General features: G+C 49.1%; 8 protein-coding genes and 1 long non-coding RNA gene across 10 annotated transcripts; 2 read left to right on the forward strand and 7 right to left on the reverse strand.

Annotated features, from left to right (window-relative positions):
• Window positions 1–118: 118 nt before the first annotated feature.
• Window positions 119–2,439, reverse strand: LOC9631840 (coiled-coil domain-containing protein 146). Its single transcript, XM_024671846.1, has 12 exons — window positions 2,413–2,439; window positions 2,214–2,360; window positions 2,053–2,169; window positions 1,838–1,999; window positions 1,585–1,782; window positions 1,344–1,529; window positions 1,123–1,287; window positions 875–1,066; window positions 667–819; window positions 518–601; window positions 364–464; window positions 119–307 (listed from the first exon to the last, which is right to left on the reverse strand). Exons 1-12 carry the CDS (start codon window positions 2,416–2,418, stop codon window positions 151–153), a joined length of 1,668 nt encoding a protein of 555 aa, XP_024527614.1. The 5' UTR covers window positions 2,419–2,439; the 3' UTR covers window positions 119–150.
• Window positions 2,440–3,439: 1,000 nt separating this feature from the next.
• Window positions 3,440–3,897, reverse strand: LOC112345441. Its single transcript, XR_002992044.1, has 3 exons — window positions 3,811–3,897; window positions 3,622–3,734; window positions 3,440–3,559 (listed from the first exon to the last, which is right to left on the reverse strand). It is a non-coding gene; the product is annotated as an uncharacterized LOC112345441 (long non-coding RNA).
• A 269-nt stretch (window positions 3,898–4,166) lies between these two features.
• On the reverse strand, window positions 4,167–6,478 carry LOC9631841 (3-phosphoinositide-dependent protein kinase 1). The gene is made up of 11 exons (XM_002967266.2): window positions 6,228–6,478; window positions 5,993–6,173; window positions 5,888–5,940; window positions 5,726–5,827; window positions 5,497–5,602; window positions 5,354–5,432; window positions 5,131–5,296; window positions 4,930–5,070; window positions 4,638–4,831; window positions 4,354–4,567; window positions 4,167–4,297 (listed from the first exon to the last, which is right to left on the reverse strand). Exons 1-11 carry the CDS (start codon window positions 6,372–6,374, stop codon window positions 4,211–4,213), a joined length of 1,470 nt encoding a protein of 489 aa, XP_002967312.1. The 5' UTR covers window positions 6,375–6,478; the 3' UTR covers window positions 4,167–4,210.
• Window positions 6,479–6,490: 12 nt separating this feature from the next.
• LOC9631842 lies at window positions 6,491–8,532 on the forward strand. Its single transcript, XM_002966918.2, has 9 exons — window positions 6,491–7,301; window positions 7,393–7,466; window positions 7,521–7,575; window positions 7,808–7,882; window positions 7,946–8,019; window positions 8,075–8,123; window positions 8,177–8,261; window positions 8,312–8,368; window positions 8,418–8,532. The coding sequence occupies exons 1-9, from the start codon at window positions 6,783–6,785 to the stop codon at window positions 8,474–8,476; spliced, it is 1,047 nt and encodes a 348-aa protein (XP_002966964.2). The 5' UTR covers window positions 6,491–6,782; the 3' UTR covers window positions 8,477–8,532.
• A 47-nt stretch (window positions 8,533–8,579) lies between these two features.
• Window positions 8,580–10,867, reverse strand: LOC9635048 (enhancer of polycomb-like protein 1). Of its 2 annotated transcripts, none has more exons than XM_024671809.1 (12): window positions 10,550–10,867; window positions 10,326–10,455; window positions 10,177–10,276; window positions 9,982–10,105; window positions 9,867–9,935; window positions 9,759–9,797; window positions 9,617–9,697; window positions 9,499–9,546; window positions 9,390–9,440; window positions 9,257–9,325; window positions 8,932–9,180; window positions 8,580–8,863 (listed from the first exon to the last, which is right to left on the reverse strand). In XM_024671809.1, exons 1-12 carry the CDS (start codon window positions 10,700–10,702, stop codon window positions 8,636–8,638), a joined length of 1,341 nt encoding a protein of 446 aa, XP_024527577.1. In that variant the 5' UTR covers window positions 10,703–10,867; the 3' UTR covers window positions 8,580–8,635. The 2 variants fall into 2 exon arrangements, with proteins under 2 accessions (XP_024527577.1, XP_024527579.1); XM_024671811.1 differs by having other exon boundaries at window positions 8,617–8,863; window positions 9,867–9,920.
• A 695-nt stretch (window positions 10,868–11,562) lies between these two features.
• LOC9631843 lies at window positions 11,563–13,573 on the forward strand. Its single transcript, XM_024672087.1, has 3 exons — window positions 11,563–11,712; window positions 12,013–12,682; window positions 12,791–13,573. Exons 1-3 carry the CDS (start codon window positions 11,563–11,565, stop codon window positions 13,507–13,509), a joined length of 1,539 nt encoding a protein of 512 aa, XP_024527855.1. The 3' UTR covers window positions 13,510–13,573.
• An 18-nt stretch (window positions 13,574–13,591) lies between these two features.
• Window positions 13,592–16,634, reverse strand: LOC9635049 (AP-3 complex subunit delta). Its single transcript, XM_002967268.2, has 2 exons — window positions 13,839–16,634; window positions 13,592–13,773 (listed from the first exon to the last, which is right to left on the reverse strand). The coding sequence occupies exon 1, from the start codon at window positions 16,610–16,612 to the stop codon at window positions 13,970–13,972; it is 2,643 nt and encodes an 880-aa protein (XP_002967314.1). The 5' UTR covers window positions 16,613–16,634; the 3' UTR covers window positions 13,592–13,773; window positions 13,839–13,969.
• Window positions 16,635–16,639: 5 nt separating this feature from the next.
• Window positions 16,640–18,281, reverse strand: LOC9631844 (palmitoyl-protein thioesterase 1). Its single transcript, XM_002967269.2, has 11 exons — window positions 18,103–18,281; window positions 17,964–18,048; window positions 17,831–17,903; window positions 17,722–17,775; window positions 17,616–17,663; window positions 17,498–17,560; window positions 17,380–17,445; window positions 17,281–17,319; window positions 17,096–17,218; window positions 16,944–17,036; window positions 16,640–16,889 (listed from the first exon to the last, which is right to left on the reverse strand). The coding sequence occupies exons 1-11, from the start codon at window positions 18,191–18,193 to the stop codon at window positions 16,707–16,709; spliced, it is 918 nt and encodes a 305-aa protein (XP_002967315.1). The 5' UTR covers window positions 18,194–18,281; the 3' UTR covers window positions 16,640–16,706.
• On the reverse strand, window positions 18,194–19,256 carry LOC9631845 (protein dpy-30 homolog). Its single transcript, XM_002967270.2, has 5 exons — window positions 19,098–19,256; window positions 18,734–18,810; window positions 18,607–18,660; window positions 18,498–18,553; window positions 18,194–18,441 (listed from the first exon to the last, which is right to left on the reverse strand). Exons 1-5 carry the CDS (start codon window positions 19,123–19,125, stop codon window positions 18,279–18,281), a joined length of 378 nt encoding a protein of 125 aa, XP_002967316.2. The 5' UTR covers window positions 19,126–19,256; the 3' UTR covers window positions 18,194–18,278.

Below are 19,256 nucleotides of genomic sequence, written 5' to 3' on the forward strand. Positions count from 1 at the left end.
GGCTCGCCCTAGCTCTTCGCACGCCATGAGCTACCTTCTACACTAGCTAGTATTAAAAATCCAGCACCGAAGAACACGGAGAAAACGGTTTGTACAGCGGACGTGGCAAAAACTCGAATATTTTGAGGCATATTCTCCATTCAAATTTTTCTAGAGGTCGACTGGCCTTGGCTCTGGCTTTCTTATATGCCGGAACGAAGCTCCAGGCTCGGTGGGCTTGAATGGTGGATGGGCTCCTCCGAATGGTTTTGGGAGGCCATAGTTATCAACTGGAATGTAAGCGTTTGGCCTTGGCTCGGCAGTAGATCTGCGAGAGAAGGAAACTCGTAAGAACTCAAGACAAACAAGAGATCAAGAGCTTGCCTTCGTTCTCCAAATTCCGAGTCGTCCCGGCTGAATCCACACGCCGAGAACGAGCGCCTCTGCATATGGTGCCATTCTCTCTCGCAATCCGCGGTTGGAGGCTGGAGAAAAGGAAAGAACAGTTGGAGAAAACTGGAAGAACAGTGTTTCTCACCTCTCCATTAGCTAGACGAGCCGAGGCTTCCAAAAGGACGGCCTCCAGACACTCTTTCTCTTGCTTCAAACTCATGGCTGTTGCCTGCACAAAACACAAATAACTCGATGAGACGATGAACTAGAAATGGAAAACTTGAATCTACTGACTTGTGTTAGCGATAGCTCCGAAACGGTGGCCATCATTTGCGTGGTGACATGTCGAAGCTGTCGCTGGAACCGGCTCATCTTTGAGACAGTTTCCACGGCGTCGGCATAGCCATCAGCCGCCTGTTTTTTCAGGTCCTCGGCCAGAGCCGTCACCTGTGAAACAGCCACACGTAGAAATCAAAGTCGATATCAACAGATAGAGAATTACCTCCTCCAAGACAAGGTTTTTCTCCAAGGATTGGTCGCCTTTCCGGTGGAGGAAGAACTCCAATGCTGTGAGCTTCGCCATGAGCTCGTTTGCCGTCGGGTCGGTGCCTTCTAGCAGCCTCCAGTGAGCTTTGTTCTCCGGATTTTCTACCAGCTTAGACAGCCTCTCGCCTTCTTGCACGGTTAATCTCAACTGGAGTAATGACGCATAAGCGAATGCGAGGAAAGAGAAGACAAAGCATGACATACTTGAATTTTGACGTTCTTGATCTCCTTGCGTATTTCCACCGCATTTGGAAGAGACTTGTAGCAGAGAAGAATATATCTTTCAAGGTTGATGAGCTCCGGCTTGAGTAAGGCAATTTCGTTTTCTCGTTTCAAAAGTTCAATCTCTGAATGTTTTAGAAGCTCATCCTGCATCGAGACGAACACTTAAACCACGAAAAACGATATAATTCTCGACAACAAACCTGGGCGTGAGACTTCTCATAAAGGATACAAAGCTCATCGTTGCGATCTATGAGAGATATACCAGTGTGGTTTCGGCTTAAAACCGCATGTTCATACTGTTTTCTGAACGATTCCATGTCCTTTTCGGCGTTCCGAAGGAGACCATTTAGCTTGTCAATTTCTATCATGTGCTCATCCGCCATTTCCTGGCCGATGAGCCTGAGTTAGTTCGACAAAGAAGCTGTGAAAGGAAGTAATCACCTTCTTCTTTTGCAGTGCAATGTGGCACTGCGTAATCTCTGACCGAAGAAGAAAACGGTGTTGAACAATGATGGCAAACTCTTTCCTCATCTTCGTCAAGACCTTATCTTTGTACAAAACCTCGTTCTGCAGCATGTTTACTTCGACCTCCAGCATCCCCATCTTGTCCTTGAGCTCGAGAATTGTGAGATTGCTTAACTAAAAACATCGACACAAGTCAGCAGTGATATCTCTACCACATAACAACACAGACCTGCATCAGTTTGACAGACTTATTCCGTTGGCTTCTAAGAAGATTATACACATTGAAGAACTTGGCATAGGTGTCACAGATATCCTTTTCCTTCTTTTGTAGAAATGCGATAGTAATGTCTGAGACCCGAATTCTTTCTCTGGCTTCTTTTAGTTGTTGAACCTGCAAAATCACAAACAACGTGAGGAAAACCGGGGGAAACTAGCTCGCATTACCTTCAAAGAAAGTGTACGACAAATATTTTCACGCATGCTCGCAAGCTCTCCCGCTTGTTGTTGCCGTTCGTAGTCAAGACTAATGGATCTATAAACCTCCCTTTCGAGCTCCGTTGCCTGCATTACGCGCCGTAACTCTGCCGAAAGAAATCAAGGCTTACCTTTTGATGACCCTCGCGTAGTTGCGCAACCATTTCCTTGCCAACTCCTTTCAACTCGGTGTACATACGCATTCTACCATCAATGTCTTTCTTAATCTCTAACACTGTGGTATGCACTTTCTTTCTTTCGTTTTCAACTTGCATAAGCTAAGAACTTGGCCGCAGTTAGTCGCAAAAAGGAAAAGATAGAAGGCTATACCTGCATATTTATGTTGCTCTTGACGGCTCCAAAGGATGGAAGGGTATCCTGTATTTGCTTGAGCACATTTTCTGTGTGTTTGACCTTCTTTGTTATCTTATCCTTGTCGGTGGTACGAGTGACGAGCCTCTCCTGCTCCACTTTGTGATCTGTTTGCAGGGCTTTCAATTGCATATCCAAAGTCACCTGCATCACGAGAAACGGACCTTTTTTTTCCGGGAAGTCATTTATGAATTCTTACTCGATCCGCAAGATATTGATCGGCATCTAGACTATGAAGCTCAAGCTCCTTCTTCATCTCCGCAACTGATTGCTCCTATAGCAAAAAGCAGTAGTTATTAGGCGTTGACGACAGGATCGTAAAATCGTACCTTCTGTTCAGTCAGTTGCCGAACCTTTTCCAGTTCAACCGCAAGCCTTGCATGTTCTTCAGTAGTTTCTCTCATGTTTTGATTTAGCTTTTCAATATGTGTTTCGAGTTCCTTGATCTGCGAAGGACGCATGTAATTTGTCATGTATTTGTCAGTTTTGCGACCATGATAACACCTTCTCGCTGTAATTTTGATCCTGAGTGGTGAGCCCTTTGACTCCATTTGAGAGAACATCTGCCTGTTACCACAATCCACTTAACCAGAAAAATCGCAAGAAGAAAACTTGCCTGCTTTTTAAGCTTCTCTGGAACTCCATCGTATGTCGTCAGAGTTTGAAACTCTCCTCTTCTATGAACGGTAAGACCTTGCATGTCGGTCGCCAGGACCTCAAGACGCGCTTGAATTTCAGCGCTCTGCCAAAAATGTGGTCGCGTGTGATGGGTGGAGCCTATAAAAACAATTGAGCAATCTGAAAACTTACACAGGAGAGGTTTTAAGTTGTAAGAACGATTATACCTCCTTCTTTAGTTCCTCAATTTTTGCAATAGAATCACCGTGCTGGCTATGCAAATCGCTAATATCCATCTGTATGGATCACAAAACTCAGAGATAACGAAGGAGGCAGATTACCAAATGTATCTATCACCTTCAGTTGAAGCAACGTTGGCTGTAGAGCCATATCATACTCATGTTCTATCTCTTCGATCCTCTTCTGAAATTCTTCTTGCGCCCTTCTAAGATCCGTTTCTTCAGCCTGCAATGCCAAGTCCCTCTCCCTGCGGCAAAGTTGGTTGTCTAGCTAGGAAGATAAAAACATAGACAAAGAACCATACTTTACCTGCATGCCAGTGCTTCTGATTCCGCTTGCTCCGAGTCCTCACGAAGCATGTCGAGAGCAGCTTCATCTTCCTGGGCGTCGACCAAAACTTTCTCCAGTTCAATCTTCTCCACCTACAAAAGAGAGGAAGATGTCACCGCTAGAGAAAAACAATGCAAGGCAAAAGAGAAAACCAAAGAGTTTCCTTACATTAAACTTGCGAGTGAGCTCCTCCCTTTCTTCAAACAATTTCCTAGTGTTTGCTATACTTTCCTTGAGACTCTTGTGGAGTTCCTCATACCTGCATTGCAAATTCTATCGATCCAACGCTAAAAAAGAGGAAAAATCTCCTCACCTCTGCCTCGCGAAAGCCGCCTTGGCGCCGGTGATGTTCCCCTTGCGCACCAATTCATCAAGCTTCAAGAGCGCGCTAAGATCCGGCAACACGACCAACTCGATCCCTTCCTCCTCCGCCATTTCCCCTCTCAGAGAATTTTCTTCTTTTTCGTATTTTCAAGCCCTAAAGATCTCAACGGATTATCATTCGCCACGTGTCAAGAGAATAATTAGCCAAATAAACGTCGTTAACTTTAATTAACATCGATTAACATTATTTCGCATTGACAAGCTTTTCTATGGATTCTTTCCAGACCCTCGCTTGTCCCTTTGTATCCTCCAGATTATAAGTCCGCTTTGGCTGCTCGAGAAAACCACAGCATCGCATTAGAGATGGAGAAAGAAAACGAGACTTACCGTGCATATACAAAACTTGAGATCGTTCTCCACTCTAACATAAATATCCCGCGACCATGGAACCTCTCCCTTGAAAACAAGTTTGATCGGGTGGACGTAGAACAGCCTCGGCCTGTCAGTGAGGATCAGCTGTCTCTTCTTGACCGAGAGCTTTCGAAACTTCCGGACGCGCGAACTGGCCAAGATGGTTTCACCCTCGAATAGAAACTTCTGCCTACAGGGAACTCGGGTCAGCTACAATTGAAACCAAAAAAATCGACTTGGAGAGAATTGTGAGAACTAACCATGGTTCGTGAACGTTCTCGTCGAGAAGTCTTGCAGCAGAAGCAAGCACGGCGCTGGGACTCGATGGCTCATTACTGCTGGACATGGGACTCGAAGCGTCCGAAACGTCTAGCCTCGAGACCCGGCCTCCCAGATGAGCTAGATCCCAGTCCGAGTTTTCTGAATCATCACTCTCAGCTCCATTTCCCCCACCCTTTAAACAAGTGCGTCAATGTTTTCGCGTCATCAACAACAAAGTCGAGTTCGAACATAAGCCAACAAATAACTGACACAATGCTGCCTGTAGATCACCTGAGACGATGGCGATGGAGCAAGCCCGGGTGCGGCCGACTGCCTGAGTTTAAGCCACTCAATCCCGCTGAAAAAAGCATGGCTTTTCAACGCTGCATAGCCCGCTGGGCCAGCTCCGGGCCTTTTGTCAGGTTCAAGGTTCTGGAAAGAACAATCAAAATGTGTCCTTTCCACTCCACAAAGAAATTATCATCGACTTACCAGCAACTTATTGATAAGTTCTTTGGCTGCGGACGGGAAGTGAGACGGTATGACAAGGTCTTTCGCCAAAACCTTTTGAAACGTGAGGTATTCGCTCCCGCCTTTGAAAGGAGGCCTCCCTTCTAGCATTTGGTATATAATACATCCCAAGGCCCATAAGTCTGCCCTGCAAACCGGCTGCTTATTAAACGGAAGAACCAAAAAGAAATCCCATCACACATACCCAATAGTAACGGGATGGCCATTCAAAACTTCTGGAGAAACGTACTCCGCAGTGCCAACAAACGTACAGCTTTTGTCATCTGTGAAACGAAAATGCACACTAAACGACACGAGGAAAGAACACGAGAACGAGAGATATTTAACCTGCTTGCGCGTCGCTGAGACCATTCTGGAGGGGTGTTGTCACCTTCGCACTGCCAAAGTCTGCCACCTTTATATGCCCATCAGCAGTCAGGAGTAAATTTTCTGGCTGGCCAATGTCGATATCAAAACGACCGTCAGGATCATATAGTGAAAAAAAAACGTAATCGACCATCTCCTCTGCTGGCAGCAGCAAGAGAATTGTACAGAACAACAGCCAAGAAAGGAATACCTTGAGATCCCGATGAATCAATCCTTGGCCGTGAATATATTCCAAAACATCAACAATCTCCGCAGCATAGAAACGAGCTTCTTCGAGAGACAAACGACCTTTCTGCGCGTGAAAAGAGACATGTCACCAAAACATGTCAACGACCAGGAGTAAATGGCCCACCCTTCTTATCTGATCGAAGAGCTCTCCTCCATGACAGCACTCCAGTCCCATATCTAGATTTTCATGTATCAGCGAAAGCAACAAACGAAGAAAGGAATTACTTACAGAGATTGTGAGTATCCTGAAACGTGAAAAACAAACGAACCACACCAGGATGATCCAGATGATCCAGAATAAGCCGCTCCATCTTCACATACGCGACCTTGTTCTCCTTGGTGATGTGCTTCTTGTCCATGATCTTGAGCGCAAACTCAGCTCCAGAATCTTTTTTCTTAGCTCTCACAACCTGAAACAAGGGGAGAAAGATGAAAAATGGAAAAATGCAGCTAGAATTCGCCACCTTGGAGTAGGATCCCATGCCCAGCAGCCTGCCATAGGCGAAATCCTGGTAAGTGTATGGCTGCTGAGGAGCCCTAAACGTGAGCTTGCTCCCGGGTTTGCACGAGGAGGCCGTGGAAGGCGCGCATTCTTCCTCGCCCGCCGCCATCTCCACACGCTGGATCACCCCCTCCTCGGCATTCCCATCGGCGCGACCGCCATCGCGAAATATTCCCACGCGCTTCTTCTTCCTCTAACCTATAAACCCTAATCAGTCGCGTCCGTTGAAACGCATTGGTTTGGCGGCCTTGCCACATAGGCTTTCTTTCTCTCACAGTAATCCGCGTCTAGACGCTATCGCGGCCAAGAATTCTCCTCTCCTCCCAGGGCGCCCAGATCTTGGAGTGGCGATAAGGTATTATCCTTCTCTAGCAGCGATTGGAACGGCGGCGCGGCGATCGATCGATCGATCGCTGGGAAAAGATCGGGATTAGTCTTTCCAGCTCGGCGGCGGCAGTGGATTGGAGGGAAATTTCCTGTCCCAGGGGTCGCTAGTGTAGGGTTTGGGGCAAAGAGCATGAGCGCAAGCGACGAGAATGAGACACTGGTGAGATGGGGTCTTCACTTGCTGGAGGTTCATCCTTTCACTGGTAGCAACGATTCGCGATCATCGTCGCCCGATTCTCTTCCTTGCTGCTGCCCGGTAGATGGCACAGAGGACGACGAGGCCCTAGCGATCTCTCTCCAGCAGCATCTCTACACCGAGGATACCACGCAGCCGCAACAGCAGCCACGGGAGGAGGATCCCCCGATTGGAGATTTTTTTGACAATCGCGACAAGGAGCATCACAATCTTAACGATTACGGTTTGGTGACTGGATCGGAGGAGATCTGCGAGGATTGCGCCGCCGAGGAGATGAGCATGGGCAATCACCACTCTTCCAGCAGCAGCAGCTCCCCAACTTTCTCTTACGATCAGCGCAACAACAGCACCAACGAGAACGATGAGGCGATTGCGGTTATTCTTTCCGAGGAGTTGGCACAACTCGATGGAGGAGAAGTTGGCCGGCGGCTCACACACATGGAATCCATACCTGTAAGTAGGCTGTATGGATTTTTTTCTTCTCTCCATGGCTGACTTCTTCTTTCTTCTCCATAGCTGACTTCTTTTTGGTGCACTTCTGTAGCATATCCCGAAGATAAATGGAGAGATACCGAGCCCGGACGCTGCCACACTCGATCATCAAAGGCTTCTTGAGAGGTTTGTTTCCTTTGCTTTTCACTTTGATTCATTCGTTGGCTTGTCTCTATACAGGCTTCAGGTCTATGGATTGACAGAGCACAAGATTCCTGGCGATGGTAACTGTCAGGTGAATCTCGCATTTCTGCAATTCCTGAAACTCTGTTTGCGTGCTTGCATTGAAAGCCTTCCATTTGAGAGCCCTGTCCCAGAGAAACTGAGAGAATTTTCCCATGTCAAGATCTTCGAAGGTACTTTCCAAAAAAAATAAGCGAAAAAGACCCAACAAAAACAAAACATTTGCTTGATTTCCTTCATATCGTTTACCTCTCTATTAAAGTTGTCTCTGGTTGACGTAGTAGTTTCGGGCGCTCTCGGATCAGTTTTATAGAACACCAGATCATCACATGTTTGTCCGGAAAGAAGTCATTAAACAGGTACAGTTTGTATTCTTTTTGCTTCTTTCGCTTCATGCGGTGTTATTATTTGTGAGAATTCAGCTGAAGCAGGATCCAGAACCATACGAAGGTTACGTTCCAATGAAATTCAGCGACTACCTCAAGAAGATGGCGAAGTAAGTAGCTTTTCGGTTTCACAACTGACATCTGTTCCAAAAATTCTAAATCCAGGAATGGGGAGTGGGGTGATCACGTAACATTGCAAGCTGCTGCTGATGTGGTAAGTAATTTCAAAGTGTCTGTCTTTTCAACTTGTGACATTTTCCTCTACAGTATGGGATGAAGATCTGTTTGATTACTTCGTTCATAGATACTTGCATCATTGACATCATACCAAAGGAACCGAAATCAGACAGAGGTAGCAAGTTTCCTTCCAGGCGCTCATCGGTAACGCTCGTTTTCTTGCAGTCATATTCTTAAGCTTTTGGGCTGAAGTGCACTACAACTCCGTGTATCCGGAAGGAGGTATAGTTTTGTGAAACACTGGTATGTGCTCTCAACCACTGTGTCGCAGAAGCCCCTGTCTCTTACACCGTCAGGAAGAAAAGGCACTGGTTTTCATTCTTTGGTTGAATCCAGTTCTTTTCTTCTTTCGCGATTTTAATCTACACCTATATACTTTTTCCTTTCTTGCTTCCCTCGCGCGCACCATATCTCTTCGTCTTCCGGCTAACAGTTTTCCATACAACAAAATTATTTTATTAGATCACAGGTACTACAAGTTACAACTTCCTAATTCGCCAGTGAGCAAAACGGCAAGTTGTTGCCAACACTCGTTCTTGTTAGCGGGTTCCAGCGGTCAAAAACAATCCGCCCGCCCCTTCCCATCCTACCACGGAACTGGTAACTTTCCTCCTCGAATTGTGGTGGCAGTATACCAGCGTCTGCTAACTCTCTCGCTTCCAGTGGCTTCGTGAACAGCATCACCGGTTCCATAGTATCGATGGATCGAATCGGGAACTACGCAAACACCAGAGCCACATCAAGTTCCAACAAAAGTGAAAGCAAAAGAGAGCCAGCCACAGTACCTTTCTAGCTGGTCGTCCTCTCGACAGAGGTAAGCGTTTCTTGCGCTTCTTTCTCAAGGGGTCCATCCTGTCCACTAAGGAGTTTTCCAGCATGGGGTTGGCATAGTCGTAGGCGTCCCCGTTCATCTGGTCCGTGCCTGCTTGCAAGTCGTCACTACGCTTTGGAAACAAGAGTTTCCGGGGCACTGTTGGTGGGAACAGGGATGCGCTGTTGAGGAACGACGTGTCCTCGTCGGCTTTGGATTCGTGCTGTTTGTGAAGTTACGAGAGAGAGAAAGAGCTCACTTTCCATAACAGGGGCGACGAAAACAAAAGTCACAGCTACCTTATACTTGATTTGGAGCCTCTGGATGTGACCTTCACAGTCGGCCAGCTCGCGCTTCTTCTCTTCACGCTGTGCAGGCAGAGAAAAGCAGCAGTGTCAAATCAAGGTGGAAGAAGATTCCAACGCCACTTACCTTTTGGACAGCCAGCATCAATGCTCTAGCTTGCTCCAGATTGCGACGAACCTACGCGAGAGTTTTCACACCATGTCAAAGAGACGAACACACGGAAGTTTGTACTCACCTGGCGGAGCTTGTCAAAGGATTGGACGTCGTTCTCACGCCTTTGCATCTATGAAAAATGACCAGACGAAATTTTTCTTTTTGAAGGAAAAGCGAAGGAGAGAAAACTTGTGAGTTACCCGCCGGGTGTGAGGACGATGAATTTTCTCCCTCGGTCTAAATACATTAAAAGGATTTGTGTCGTTCACCGGTGGGGGTGGCTGCAAGTTATTTTCTTAATCGTGTTGGCTCGAAAAGAAACGAAAAAAGTAGAAAACTCACTTGCAACCGACGAAGTATGGGCTTCTCCCAGCGCTCTCGCTGCCATTGCAATGCATGAGTTTAATTTTTCCCAGATAGAAAATGCAAAGAAAGTTCTATGGTATCAACCTTTGATTTCCAATAGTCATACACGGCGCCTGCAATGGTTGGCGATCGGATGTTCTGAGCACGCACGACCTGTCACCGCCCGAGTCGTCAACAATAAACGCAATGCTATTCCCACCTCCAGTGCTCCATCCTTTTGTAGCATGACCGGCATTGGGATTCCAAGTGTCGAAGGCAAACCTCCCACGCGCTCGCGAAGCTTGTGATCCTGCAATTCCATTTTGTAGAGAATTCTTTCAAATCTGCAAGACAGAAAACGTAAGCACATTCATCTCCTGCCCAAAATCCACACACAAAAGAAAAGAACGCTTACTTCTCGTGGGACAGTGTCTTGCGATCGCTAAACTGCTCGAGCCAATCTTCGTCCTCGTCATCCAAGTCATACTCCACAAACTCAGTTCCTTCATTCCTTGCTAGAAAAGCCACACAAACTTAAGCCGCGAAAGTTGAAAATCCACTCACCTCCTCGGCTCCGCAAGTAAGACGGTGGCTGCGTGAACGTCTGCGAGTAATCCTTCTCGTAAGTATCCACGCACACAAACTGTGGCGTGGGAATCTCTGCGCCTCCTCGTCTAGCCGGTGTAGCCAGCACCTATTGCAACAAAAAAAAAAAAACGCAACCAAAGCAACAAACACAAAGCAAAGAAGACGATCAAAAAAACTGAGCTGGAACCAAGATCACCCACCAGCTCGTTCTCCGAATCCAGCGCCACATGCCCGTGCTGGACCATCCGCGACACTCCAATCCCATCCTCATTGTCGAGGTCTCTCACGGACTTGACAATCGGGAGCTTCTTATGTATGTCTACAGGGCGGGGCCTAAATGACAACCTACTCATATCCGCTCATCTCCTTCTCGCCCGCTAATCCGCCATCTCCAGGATCCCTCACAGCAGTAGCCGCGCGCGCTCCATCACTCACCTCGCGCGCTGGGATCGATTCGCATCCTAGACCCCTGCTGCTCGCCCCTGGCGCCAACCCTATTTCCTCCCCCCTCAAGAGGATAAGCCCTAACCCAGACCTAGAAACAGAGGCCCCGTGGTTTAGGGTTTAGCGGCGTATATTCAGTTCCCGGCAGAGGCATATCCGTCGCAAAGCATATTCTGCTAGATTTGCATAGTATACGGTATAGATAGCTAGGGTGCGAAAGGGGCAATTGATGGCATTTTTGGCTGCCCAACGAAATAGATCGTCTCGTTGGATTTGGAAAATGATGGCGAGGTTACCATGGCATGCTAGCTCTTCTTTCTCTCTAGGGCCACGAAAACAACAGGAATCCATCTATCTCCAGACATTACTACTGCCATAGCCGATGTAAGAAAAGCAAAGATTTTTTGGTTCTTCCTAAGTGTGTGAAAGTGACCGGGCTTTTTACTTTCTACCGAGGAGCGGTAAAAGGTGATTTTTAGAATCTCTCGCGGTATATATAGGCAAATCTTGGGGCCGGAAAGAAGAAAACCTGCCTAGCTACGAAAAAGTAACTTTAAGTACTAGGGGGTAAAGGGCAGCAGCATTTTACCATTGGGGCCCATGATGATTAAGAATGATTGGCACACAGTACGGTGACACGCGGGTCACATCGCGTCGGCTCGTGAGCCAACGCTGGTAAGATCCCGGCCATCCGTCCATCCTGGTGATTCCACTCGGATATGCCACGGCGTCCAATCCCTGTGCATGATCATGGATGCGCCCCCGCCGCATGCCATACGGTCGAGGCTACATACGACTCACGTACCCCGTACGTATTGATCTTGAGTTGGAGGGCTGGCGCCAGCATCATGCCGGATTTTCACCACCGGGAAGTACGGCGATTTACCGTGTGAGCCATGCTGAATTGGCCCAAGGAGGGGTAATCCAGTGCACCGGCTGGGGGTAGCGCTACCACGTACGCTCTACGCCTCAGGTAGCTAGGATGTTTTAGGGCTGACGTCACAGATCTTGAATAAGACATGCTTGTTAAATGCGGAAAGAAGGGTAAATAATCTCAGTAAATATCCATGCATGAATTTGATGACGCATGATGTACCACATTCAAACGCCCGCAAAAAAACACACAGTGGAAAGTGTTGTTGGACATGAAGCGTGGTCATGTTTTCAGGAGCTTTTTATTTGGGTTCTTTGTTCTTGGGTTTTTTCCTTGCCTGTCCAGAAACGCGAGAATGTACTGCTCTTAGATTCCCTTGCCTTTTTCACATCGCATATAAGCACGCTTGGATTGGAGAGAGCTTGCAGGAAGAAGCGGGAGCGAGAGAAAGAAGAAGAAGAAGAAGCGAGCAAAACAATGAACGATCGCTACTCTCCCTCTCCTTCATCGTGGCTGCAGCTCGCTCCGGCTAGCGCCGAGGAGTTCTTCTTCCAGAGAACCGGGCTCGTTGTCTCTCCTGATGATCCAAGCTTCCCCTCGTCTCCTTTCGCGGCGGCTGCTGCTTATCTCCATCCACCATCGCCATTCCTCGACCACCACCAGCATCACCAGCAGCAACAGCAGCACTGCCACCAGCAACTTCGCCAAGATCAAGTCATTCTCAAGCTGCCGTCGTCGCAATACAAGGGAGTGGTGCCGCAGCCGAACGGCCGGTTTGGCGCGCAGATCTACGAGAAGCACCAGCGCGTGTGGCTGGGGACGTTCGACACCGAGGTGGAGGCCGCCAAGGCCTACGACGTTGCTGCAACCAAGATCAGAGGCAACGACGCGCTCACCAATTTCCCCCCGGTTGACGAGTCCGAGCCCGAGTCCGCCTTCCTCAGCCTCCACTCCAAGGAGCAGATCATCGACATGCTGCGCAAGCACACCTACAACCAGCAGCTCATCAAGAACACCGCCTTGGACACCTCCTCCTCCTCCTCGTCCACCACCACCACCAACAATCACAACGCCCCGTCGCCGCCGCTGGACGCCTCCTCGTCCTCGGCAGCCTCCACGCTGCAACAAGACGATCACGATCATCGCCTGCGCGCTAAGAGCAAGAGCAAGAGCAGTAGTCTACTAGCACAGCATCACCGCGAGCACTTGTTCTTCAAGGTGGTGACGCCCAGCGACGTCGGCAAGCTAAACCGGCTCGTCATCCCCAAGCACCACGCCGAGCGCTGCTTCCCGCTGGCGCCGCACGAGAAGGGGCTACTGCTATCCTTCGAGGACGAGCGAGGCAAGCACTGGCGCTTCCGCTACTCGTACTGGAGCAGTAGCCAGAGCTACGTCCTCACCCGCGGCTGGAGCCGCTTCGTCAAGGACAAGCAGCTCCAAGTCGGCGACGCCGTCTTCTTCGATCGCGCCACCACCGCCGGGAGCTCTTGCAAGCTCTTCATCCACTGGAAGAGGAAGGCCGCCTCGGTGTTCCACCCGGCCTTCAACTCCAACGCCGCTGCTCATCACCACCATTTCGATCCTTCTCCATTGCATCCAGTTCTTCCAACTTGGCCGGGATCGTCACCGTCGTCGCTGCTCCAGAGCGTGAGCGCCGTCACTTCCGCCCATCTCCAGCCTCGATCGGACCAGATGGTGTCTCAAGTCCAAGCTCTCTGGGGATCTTCTCAAGTTTTCGGTGCCTCTAATGTCTCAACTCCAGAGTTCTCGCATCCCAAGATCAAGGAGAGCTCCTGTGGTGCGATTCGGTTATTTGGAGTGGATCTTTCCAGCCCGTATTAAGCGGCGCTCGATCCCCTTCCCGGTTTTATACATACGAATATATAAAAACTCTTTTTTGGACTCCTATGATTGAGCCAAATCTTCGAGAAGCAAAGGATAGCAACTGTTTTATTTTGCCGAATGATAGTGTCGTAAACACGGCCAATCTAAGTATGTAAATCTCTGGTTTTTGTGAGGCACAAACGCAACGGAAGTTGTATCATACATCCATACCTGGATTTGTAAAAATGTCCAGGAATACGAAGCCAAGACAATGCTGCGAACCTGGAATAAAAGCAAGGCAACATTTGGTACTTCCTTTCTCAGACAAGCAGTAAAAAAGAGCATACCTGCGTTGATCCCGATCACTTGCATCAGATTCTCGCTCTTTTTCCCAGCAAAGGAGGAAGGACGGTCGTTTCATATCGTCGCGGGGTCGCAGGGCCTCCAAGAAGACGCGGACGAGCATCTTAACTCCTTTTTACAGCAGGAAGTCCGGTACCACGGCTGCTCGAGGGGCGAACTTTAACGGACTCTTTGCTCGTTTCCTGTGGTGTTGTCTCTTGGAACGTTGTTTCTCTTGATCCTGTTGTTGCTGCTCGCCTTGATCCTGCTGCTTCTCACTGTCGAGGCCTTCCTGTGGTACTGCTGTTAAATCTCCTCCTTCCGCAGGGTGTTTCTCCCTTCGGTGCCTCCGACGGTGGTGGTGGTGGTGCTTTTGAGCAGCATTGCTGGATTCCGGGAGCGAGCCGTCACGGTGGCTCCCGGACTTGTTGTTGAGTAAAACGTCCCGTATGGCACTGGAGAGAACCGAGTTTTTGAGAGCACCCTTGGACGTCATGGGAACGCTGCCGAAGTCGTTCTCCTCGTCCGTGACCTTGACAACGACGGAGCGGGCTTTCGGACGCTTGGGCTTGTTCCACACCAGCAATTCTTCCGCCAGCTTGTAGTTGTCATCAGCGGCTGCCGGTTGCGCCTGTGGAGCCTCGGCGCCAAGTAGTCCTTCCTCCTGCCTCGTTTCCTTTGGCAAGTAGTACTTTTCGTTCTTCTTCCTGTGCTGCTCCAAAAGGCCGGCACTCTCATCGACGAATGCAGTGTCCTCTTCCTTTTTGTGTGTGAAAAGCGAGCTCGACTCCGGTAGCAATTCTGTGTCTTGAAGCTGATCGTCACCAAGCACATTCTTGAGCTCGCTAAGATCGTCGAGCAGCTCGAGGCCATCAGGGACCACCACCCTTTGCTGAGAAAACTGGGACACAGGTCCCAAATCCTTCGCAAAAGCTTCCCGGATCCCCGCAAGCACACCTCCAGATCCAGCCTCGTCTTCTATGAAGCTGATAAGCCCAAACAGGTTGCTGGCTCGCTCCTGGACTTCCGTGTCCACGTGACTCTGCAAACTTCCAGCGTTCTCTCTGATCAACGTTAACATTCTTCCGAGAGGCTCTTGAGCTTGTTCTTCATCCGCAACATTCCCATTTGATTTTATCTCTTCGTACTCAAACTTATCCACCACCTCTGCGTCGATAGCAGTGTCAGCAGCACTCGCAAAGTGAACCAAAATCTTCAGCACTGCCTGGAGAAAAACAGCTTGTACTGAAGGTGGAAGCTTCTTCATGCGAGGCTGAAGCAGCGCCTCGACAATCTCAAACAAATCATCCGCCAACTCCACGTACTCCCCTGCTATCCATGCGGCCGCAGCTAAAACTCTATGAATGTGACTGTTCTCCCAAGTCGACGAATCTATTAGAAAGTCCCGAGCTAGCCTTGAAAGATCCTTCCTCACGCTTTCTACTCTAAGCCCGATATCTACAAGCTGCCTCTCTACTTCCTTTCCCTGCTCGAAATTTGGAACTCTAACCAGCTCTCCCAAAACTCCAACGTACCAGGAGAAATCCGTGACAAGCTCGTAAAAGGACCTGCTGCACGTTGACAAGATAGAAGACAAGAGCTCGTTGCAAAAGATCTTCTCGGCACTTAGCGCATATCTCATCAAGATCTGTACAGTGTCGGCAAGGTTGGAGTCCGAGACCATGCTGACGATGAGCCGTAGCGAGGCCATTTGAACGCTGGGATCCACATCGTTCAAGCAGCTGATAATCACCGACTTGCTCTGCGTGACGAGCTGAGGATAAACCGGCAACAAGTCGAGCACTGCCTGGAGTCCCAAGTACTTGAGATTCGGATCGTCGTCCTCCCCTTCTCCTCCGTGAGAAGCCGCGAGAATCTCTTGCAGCTTTCCAGCGGCGAGCTCCACCACCTCGGTGTTATCCAAGAGTCCCACCGTTATAGTTCGTATGCACTCGAGCACAAGAGACTTCGCGCTGGTCCTTCGCATTTGCTCGCAGAGTGGCTCGGCAATCTTCTTCGCTAGCCGGGGCTCGAGCGGCATGAGAAGTGCAAAGAGTTTGACGAGCTTGATGAGCAGCCAGTTGTTGGTCGATTCCACCAGAAGCCTGTAGAGCTCGGGAGCGAGGAGAAGATATGGCTGGGGGTCCTGCCGAGCGAGCTCGTGAAGAACACTCACACAAGCCGCCACCACCTGTGAGTCCCGATCGTCGAGCTTCTCCACCAGTCTCTTGAAAGCCACTCTTATAGACTCTGGATGCTTGGAGAAAACCTTGAAGAGCACCAGCGTCGCCTTCTTCCGGATGTAGAGCTTGCTACTGCCCAGCATCGTCAGCACGTCCTGCGTGAGATCCCTGACCAGATCCGGCGTCGCGATCCGCGACAGGCACTCGAGCGCCATGCCGGCCTCAAATTCGTTCTTGCTGGACAGATCCTTCTTGAGGAGATTCGTGATGAGCAGCAGCACGTCGGTGGAATCGGTGAAGCTCTGCGACGCAGCCAGGTAGCCGATCTTCTTGTGGGAGAATTTGGGCATGCTCATCACCTCCACGACCTGGAATGCCGCCCAGGCCATGTCCACGCCGTGGAGAGCGTTCAAGTAGGCGAGCTTGTGGACCGCCGCCGCCTTGATATGTGGATCCGTCGCCTTGATCTCCTTGCGGATCTCTTCCAGCGCCTTGGCCACGTACCTGGATTCGCCGCTCGCGGCCGCCTGGCTGCGCAACCCCTTGACCAGATCGTCCAGGCTGCGCTGGAAGAGGTAATCCATCACTGCCGCCATCGCTGCCCTAAAGGGAGCTAGCTCCAAGAAAGAATTATCCCATGGAAGGGCTTTTGAGTAACTTCGAGAGAATAGTCCTCTCCTCTTTACATCGTCACATTATACTTGCGTGTTCTTCTCTCTGTCTTGTTTTCTCTGGTTTCAAGTAAGGCGCGACGTGATCCAACATTTCTTGATCCGAGATGGAGAGATGATCTCCGGAGAACGTCACGAATTGGATCCTTCCTTGTTCATGGAGTGACTTTAGACCAATCCAGTCTTCCTTGTATAGAGCAGTCTGATAGGACAGAGAAAAGAATGAAACCAAAGTTTCTGGAATCGAGTGGAGTACCTCTTCCATCGGTAACACTTTCGTTAGATCGTTGGGAGGAAAGAATCCAAACCAAGCGGTTTCTTGCGGCACCAGGACTGTGTCCTTGTCAAACTGGAAGTTAAAATCGAGCGAGCGTCAGCCATACGGTGGATACGATAGGAAGAAAAAACCTTGACAAGGACGAGCTGATTCAAGTCACTGAGACGGTGCTTGAATGTTGCGTTGCGATTCTGGGGAAGCTCGTTATTCAGCTTTGGAAGGAATACACAGCTCCGATAATAGGACGACAAATCCTGGAAATTTTCGTAAGGAAGCTCATAGTTAAAGGACGCGATGATGGTAGTCACTTGCAAACCTTGGGCATTTTTATATATCCAGTGGGTGCTAGATGGTTCTGCAAGATGGTTCTGTAAGTGGGAAAAATATTTCTCAGAAACGTAAAGCTGGGAGCTACCTGAACAAAATCGCTGTAGACACCCATATGAAGGATGATATCGGCCAATGCGCAGAAGGAATAGGCCTGAAAATCAACTCGTCAAGAGGCAACCCGAACGAAATGGAAGCTTACGCACTGCGCAAAGAGGCAAAGACGCGATGCCAGCGTGAGGACCACCCAGAGAGACCATATTGTTAACCTGAAGTAGCATACGAGTCAGTTAGATTACGTCTAGAGTACCATAGCGAACTTACAGGAGGTCCATCACACCATTCAATCAATCCTCTTCCTATCAAGTTTCCCTGTGGAAAACATGAACACGGTAATGATAGAGATGTGGTTTCTTCGTTCAGGCTCTACCTGGGAAAGACCAACGATGTTGTAGCCTCCAGCAAGCTCTGGAATAAGTTTGATCTACAGAAGAGAACTTTGAAAAACGGCTCAAAGTCGCCAGACACAAGTTAAATACCTCCTTACACGCGAGCTCAACTTGCTTGTCAAGGCGCAGAAACCACGAATCGCTGGCCCCGTTACCAATTTCGCTAGGAAAACCACTGGGCATCAGCAAAAGTACTAGAGAAACTATGAACTTGAGGACTGACATGCAGTAGCCAGGAGCTCCACTCATAGTGCCGAGATCAGTAGTGAACTTGGTGATACCGTGGTGCTTGCACTCATCGGAAATTCCTGAGGATTCAAGCAAACTCAATTAACTTCGCAGATCGCAGCAACGGAACTGACCATGCAAGACGACGAATGGCAAGACTGATGACGCCGCGGGAGAGAGTTGGAGCATCGCCCAAGAGGCCACCAGGAGCAAGAACTTCATCATTTCCGCTCGTAGCTCTAGGGCTTATTTTATAAATAAAAAAAGCCATTTTTGTTGAAGATATGATCGTTGAACTTTCGAGAATCGTCTACTTTGCTGGAGCAGCGGGAGGCGCCGCGGGAGCAGCAGCACCGGGAGCGGCAGCAGCGTCGGCGGGCGCTCCTTCTCCTTCCTTTGGTTTCTCTTCAACTTTCTTTCGTGGATTGTTGTCTGTCAAGTACTTCGCTAGAAACTCCACTGGATCCACAGGCCTACACACTTTCCATGCACGAATAAGAAGGGCCATAACAGAAACTAGAAGCTATACCTCTCAATCACCAAGCGTTGCATTCCTTGCAATAAGAGAGGCACCACTCTCGTTTCCTGCGAATCCACAACGTTGGACGAAATCATTTTTGAGAAGAATCTCGTCATACCAAGTACTGTCGCACGGGCATAGCCTTGGCTTCGGCCATCTCTTGGTCACTCGGCTGCATGAACACGAAAGAGTTGTAGAAAGTTTTCTCCGAGACCAGAAAAACAAAAGAAAAAAGAAAGACTTACAGGAGGCGGAGATCCGGACTCCGAGGCCATCAAATTACTCAGCTGCGTGAGTCCATCAGCAGCGGCAGCAGATGCACCTGGTTGATCGATCGATGAGAAAAACGAATGAAACCAATGAAAACGTCAATAAAGACAAGCAAAAACAAGAAACCATAGATCACAACGAAGCTCGAATTATCAGCAATGCAAGAAACCATAGATCGAAATCTGGACAAAGAACAAAGAACCGCTCGAAATATCAACAATGCAACCAAAAACAAGAAACTAGATCGAAATTTGGACAAAGAACCTTCTCGCTGCGCCGATCGACAAAGAATCGCTCGAAATATCAATCAATCAATCAGCACAGAGAAAGATTTCTTGCCTGCAGGTTGCGCGGGGACGGCATCCATGGCAGCGGCAGATCAAATCACGAAGAACAGTGAATGCGTGCGCGGAGTAGTAGATTCCCAGCCGGATCAGCCACAAGGAGCTCCACTGCCCTCGATCGCTCCACCACCACCTCCGCCTCTTCTTTCCCTCC

Source organism: Selaginella moellendorffii, unplaced genomic scaffold (genome assembly GCF_000143415.4).
Source record: "Selaginella moellendorffii unplaced genomic scaffold, v1.0 SELMOscaffold_8, whole genome shotgun sequence".
Lineage (NCBI taxonomy): Eukaryota > Viridiplantae > Streptophyta > Lycopodiopsida > Selaginellales > Selaginellaceae > Selaginella > Selaginella moellendorffii.

What these genes read in the sequence shown, in the direction of transcription:
- LOC9631840 (XM_024671846.1), bottom strand. An exon ending in TACGCGAGGGTCATCAAAAG is followed by an intron (nt 2,170 to 2,213) that starts GTAAGCCTTGAT and finishes CGCGTAATGCAG; the next exon opens with GCAACGGAGCTCGAAAGGGA. An exon ending in TTGCACTGCAAAAGAAGAAG is followed by an intron (nt 1,530 to 1,584) that starts GTGATTACTTCC and finishes CTCATCGGCCAG; the next exon opens with GAAATGGCGGATGAGCACAT.
- LOC9631841 (XM_002967266.2), bottom strand. Translation starts at nt 6,374, where the DNA reads ATGGCGGCGGGCGAGGAAGAATGCGCGCCTTCCACGGCCTCCTCGTGC. An exon ending in GGCCATCCCGTTACTATTGG is followed by an intron (nt 5,297 to 5,353) that starts GTATGTGTGATG and finishes GCCGGTTTGCAG; the next exon opens with GGCAGACTTATGGGCCTTGG. An exon ending in CTCCATCGCCATCGTCTCAG is followed by an intron (nt 4,832 to 4,929) that starts GTGATCTACAGG and finishes ACTTGTTTAAAG; the next exon opens with GGTGGGGGAAATGGAGCTGA.
- LOC9631842 (XM_002966918.2), top strand. Translation starts at nt 6,783, where the DNA reads ATGAGCGCAAGCGACGAGAATGAGACACTGGTGAGATGGGGTCTTCAC. An exon ending in CACACATGGAATCCATACCT is followed by an intron (nt 7,302 to 7,392) that starts GTAAGTAGGCTG and finishes GCACTTCTGTAG; the next exon opens with CATATCCCGAAGATAAATGG. An exon ending in CATCAAAGGCTTCTTGAGAG is followed by an intron (nt 7,467 to 7,520) that starts GTTTGTTTCCTT and finishes GTCTCTATACAG; the next exon opens with GCTTCAGGTCTATGGATTGA.
- LOC9635048 (XM_024671809.1), bottom strand. Translation starts at nt 10,702, where the DNA reads ATGAGTAGGTTGTCATTTAGGCCCCGCCCTGTAGACATACATAAGAAG. An exon ending in TTACTTGCGGAGCCGAGGAG is followed by an intron (nt 10,277 to 10,325) that starts GTGAGTGGATTT and finishes TGGCTTTTCTAG; the next exon opens with CAAGGAATGAAGGAACTGAG. An exon ending in AAAAGGATGGAGCACTGGAG is followed by an intron (nt 9,936 to 9,981) that starts GTGGGAATAGCA and finishes GGGCGGTGACAG; the next exon opens with GTCGTGCGTGCTCAGAACAT.
- LOC9631843 (XM_024672087.1), top strand. Translation starts at nt 11,563, where the DNA reads ATGCCATACGGTCGAGGCTACATACGACTCACGTACCCCGTACGTATT. An exon ending in CTGAATTGGCCCAAGGAGGG is followed by an intron (nt 11,713 to 12,012) that starts GTAATCCAGTGC and finishes TTGCCTGTCCAG; the next exon opens with AAACGCGAGAATGTACTGCT. An exon ending in CCAGCAGCTCATCAAGAACA is followed by an intron (nt 12,683 to 12,790) that starts CCGCCTTGGACA and finishes CCTCCACGCTGC; the next exon opens with AACAAGACGATCACGATCAT.
- LOC9635049 (XM_002967268.2), bottom strand. Translation starts at nt 16,612, where the DNA reads ATGGCGGCAGTGATGGATTACCTCTTCCAGCGCAGCCTGGACGATCTG.
- LOC9631844 (XM_002967269.2), bottom strand. Translation starts at nt 18,193, where the DNA reads ATGATGAAGTTCTTGCTCCTGGTGGCCTCTTGGGCGATGCTCCAACTC. An exon ending in TTGAGCTCGCGTGTAAGGAG is followed by an intron (nt 17,776 to 17,830) that starts GTATTTAACTTG and finishes TCTCTTCTGTAG; the next exon opens with ATCAAACTTATTCCAGAGCT. An exon ending in AAGTGTTACCGATGGAAGAG is followed by an intron (nt 16,890 to 16,943) that starts GTACTCCACTCG and finishes CTGTCCTATCAG; the next exon opens with ACTGCTCTATACAAGGAAGA.
- LOC9631845 (XM_002967270.2), bottom strand. Translation starts at nt 19,125, where the DNA reads ATGGATGCCGTCCCCGCGCAACCTGCAG. An exon ending in AGTCCGGATCTCCGCCTCCT is followed by an intron (nt 18,661 to 18,733) that starts GTAAGTCTTTCT and finishes GTGTTCATGCAG; the next exon opens with CCGAGTGACCAAGAGATGGC. An exon ending in CAACGCTTGGTGATTGAGAG is followed by an intron (nt 18,442 to 18,497) that starts GTATAGCTTCTA and finishes GAAAGTGTGTAG; the next exon opens with GCCTGTGGATCCAGTGGAGT.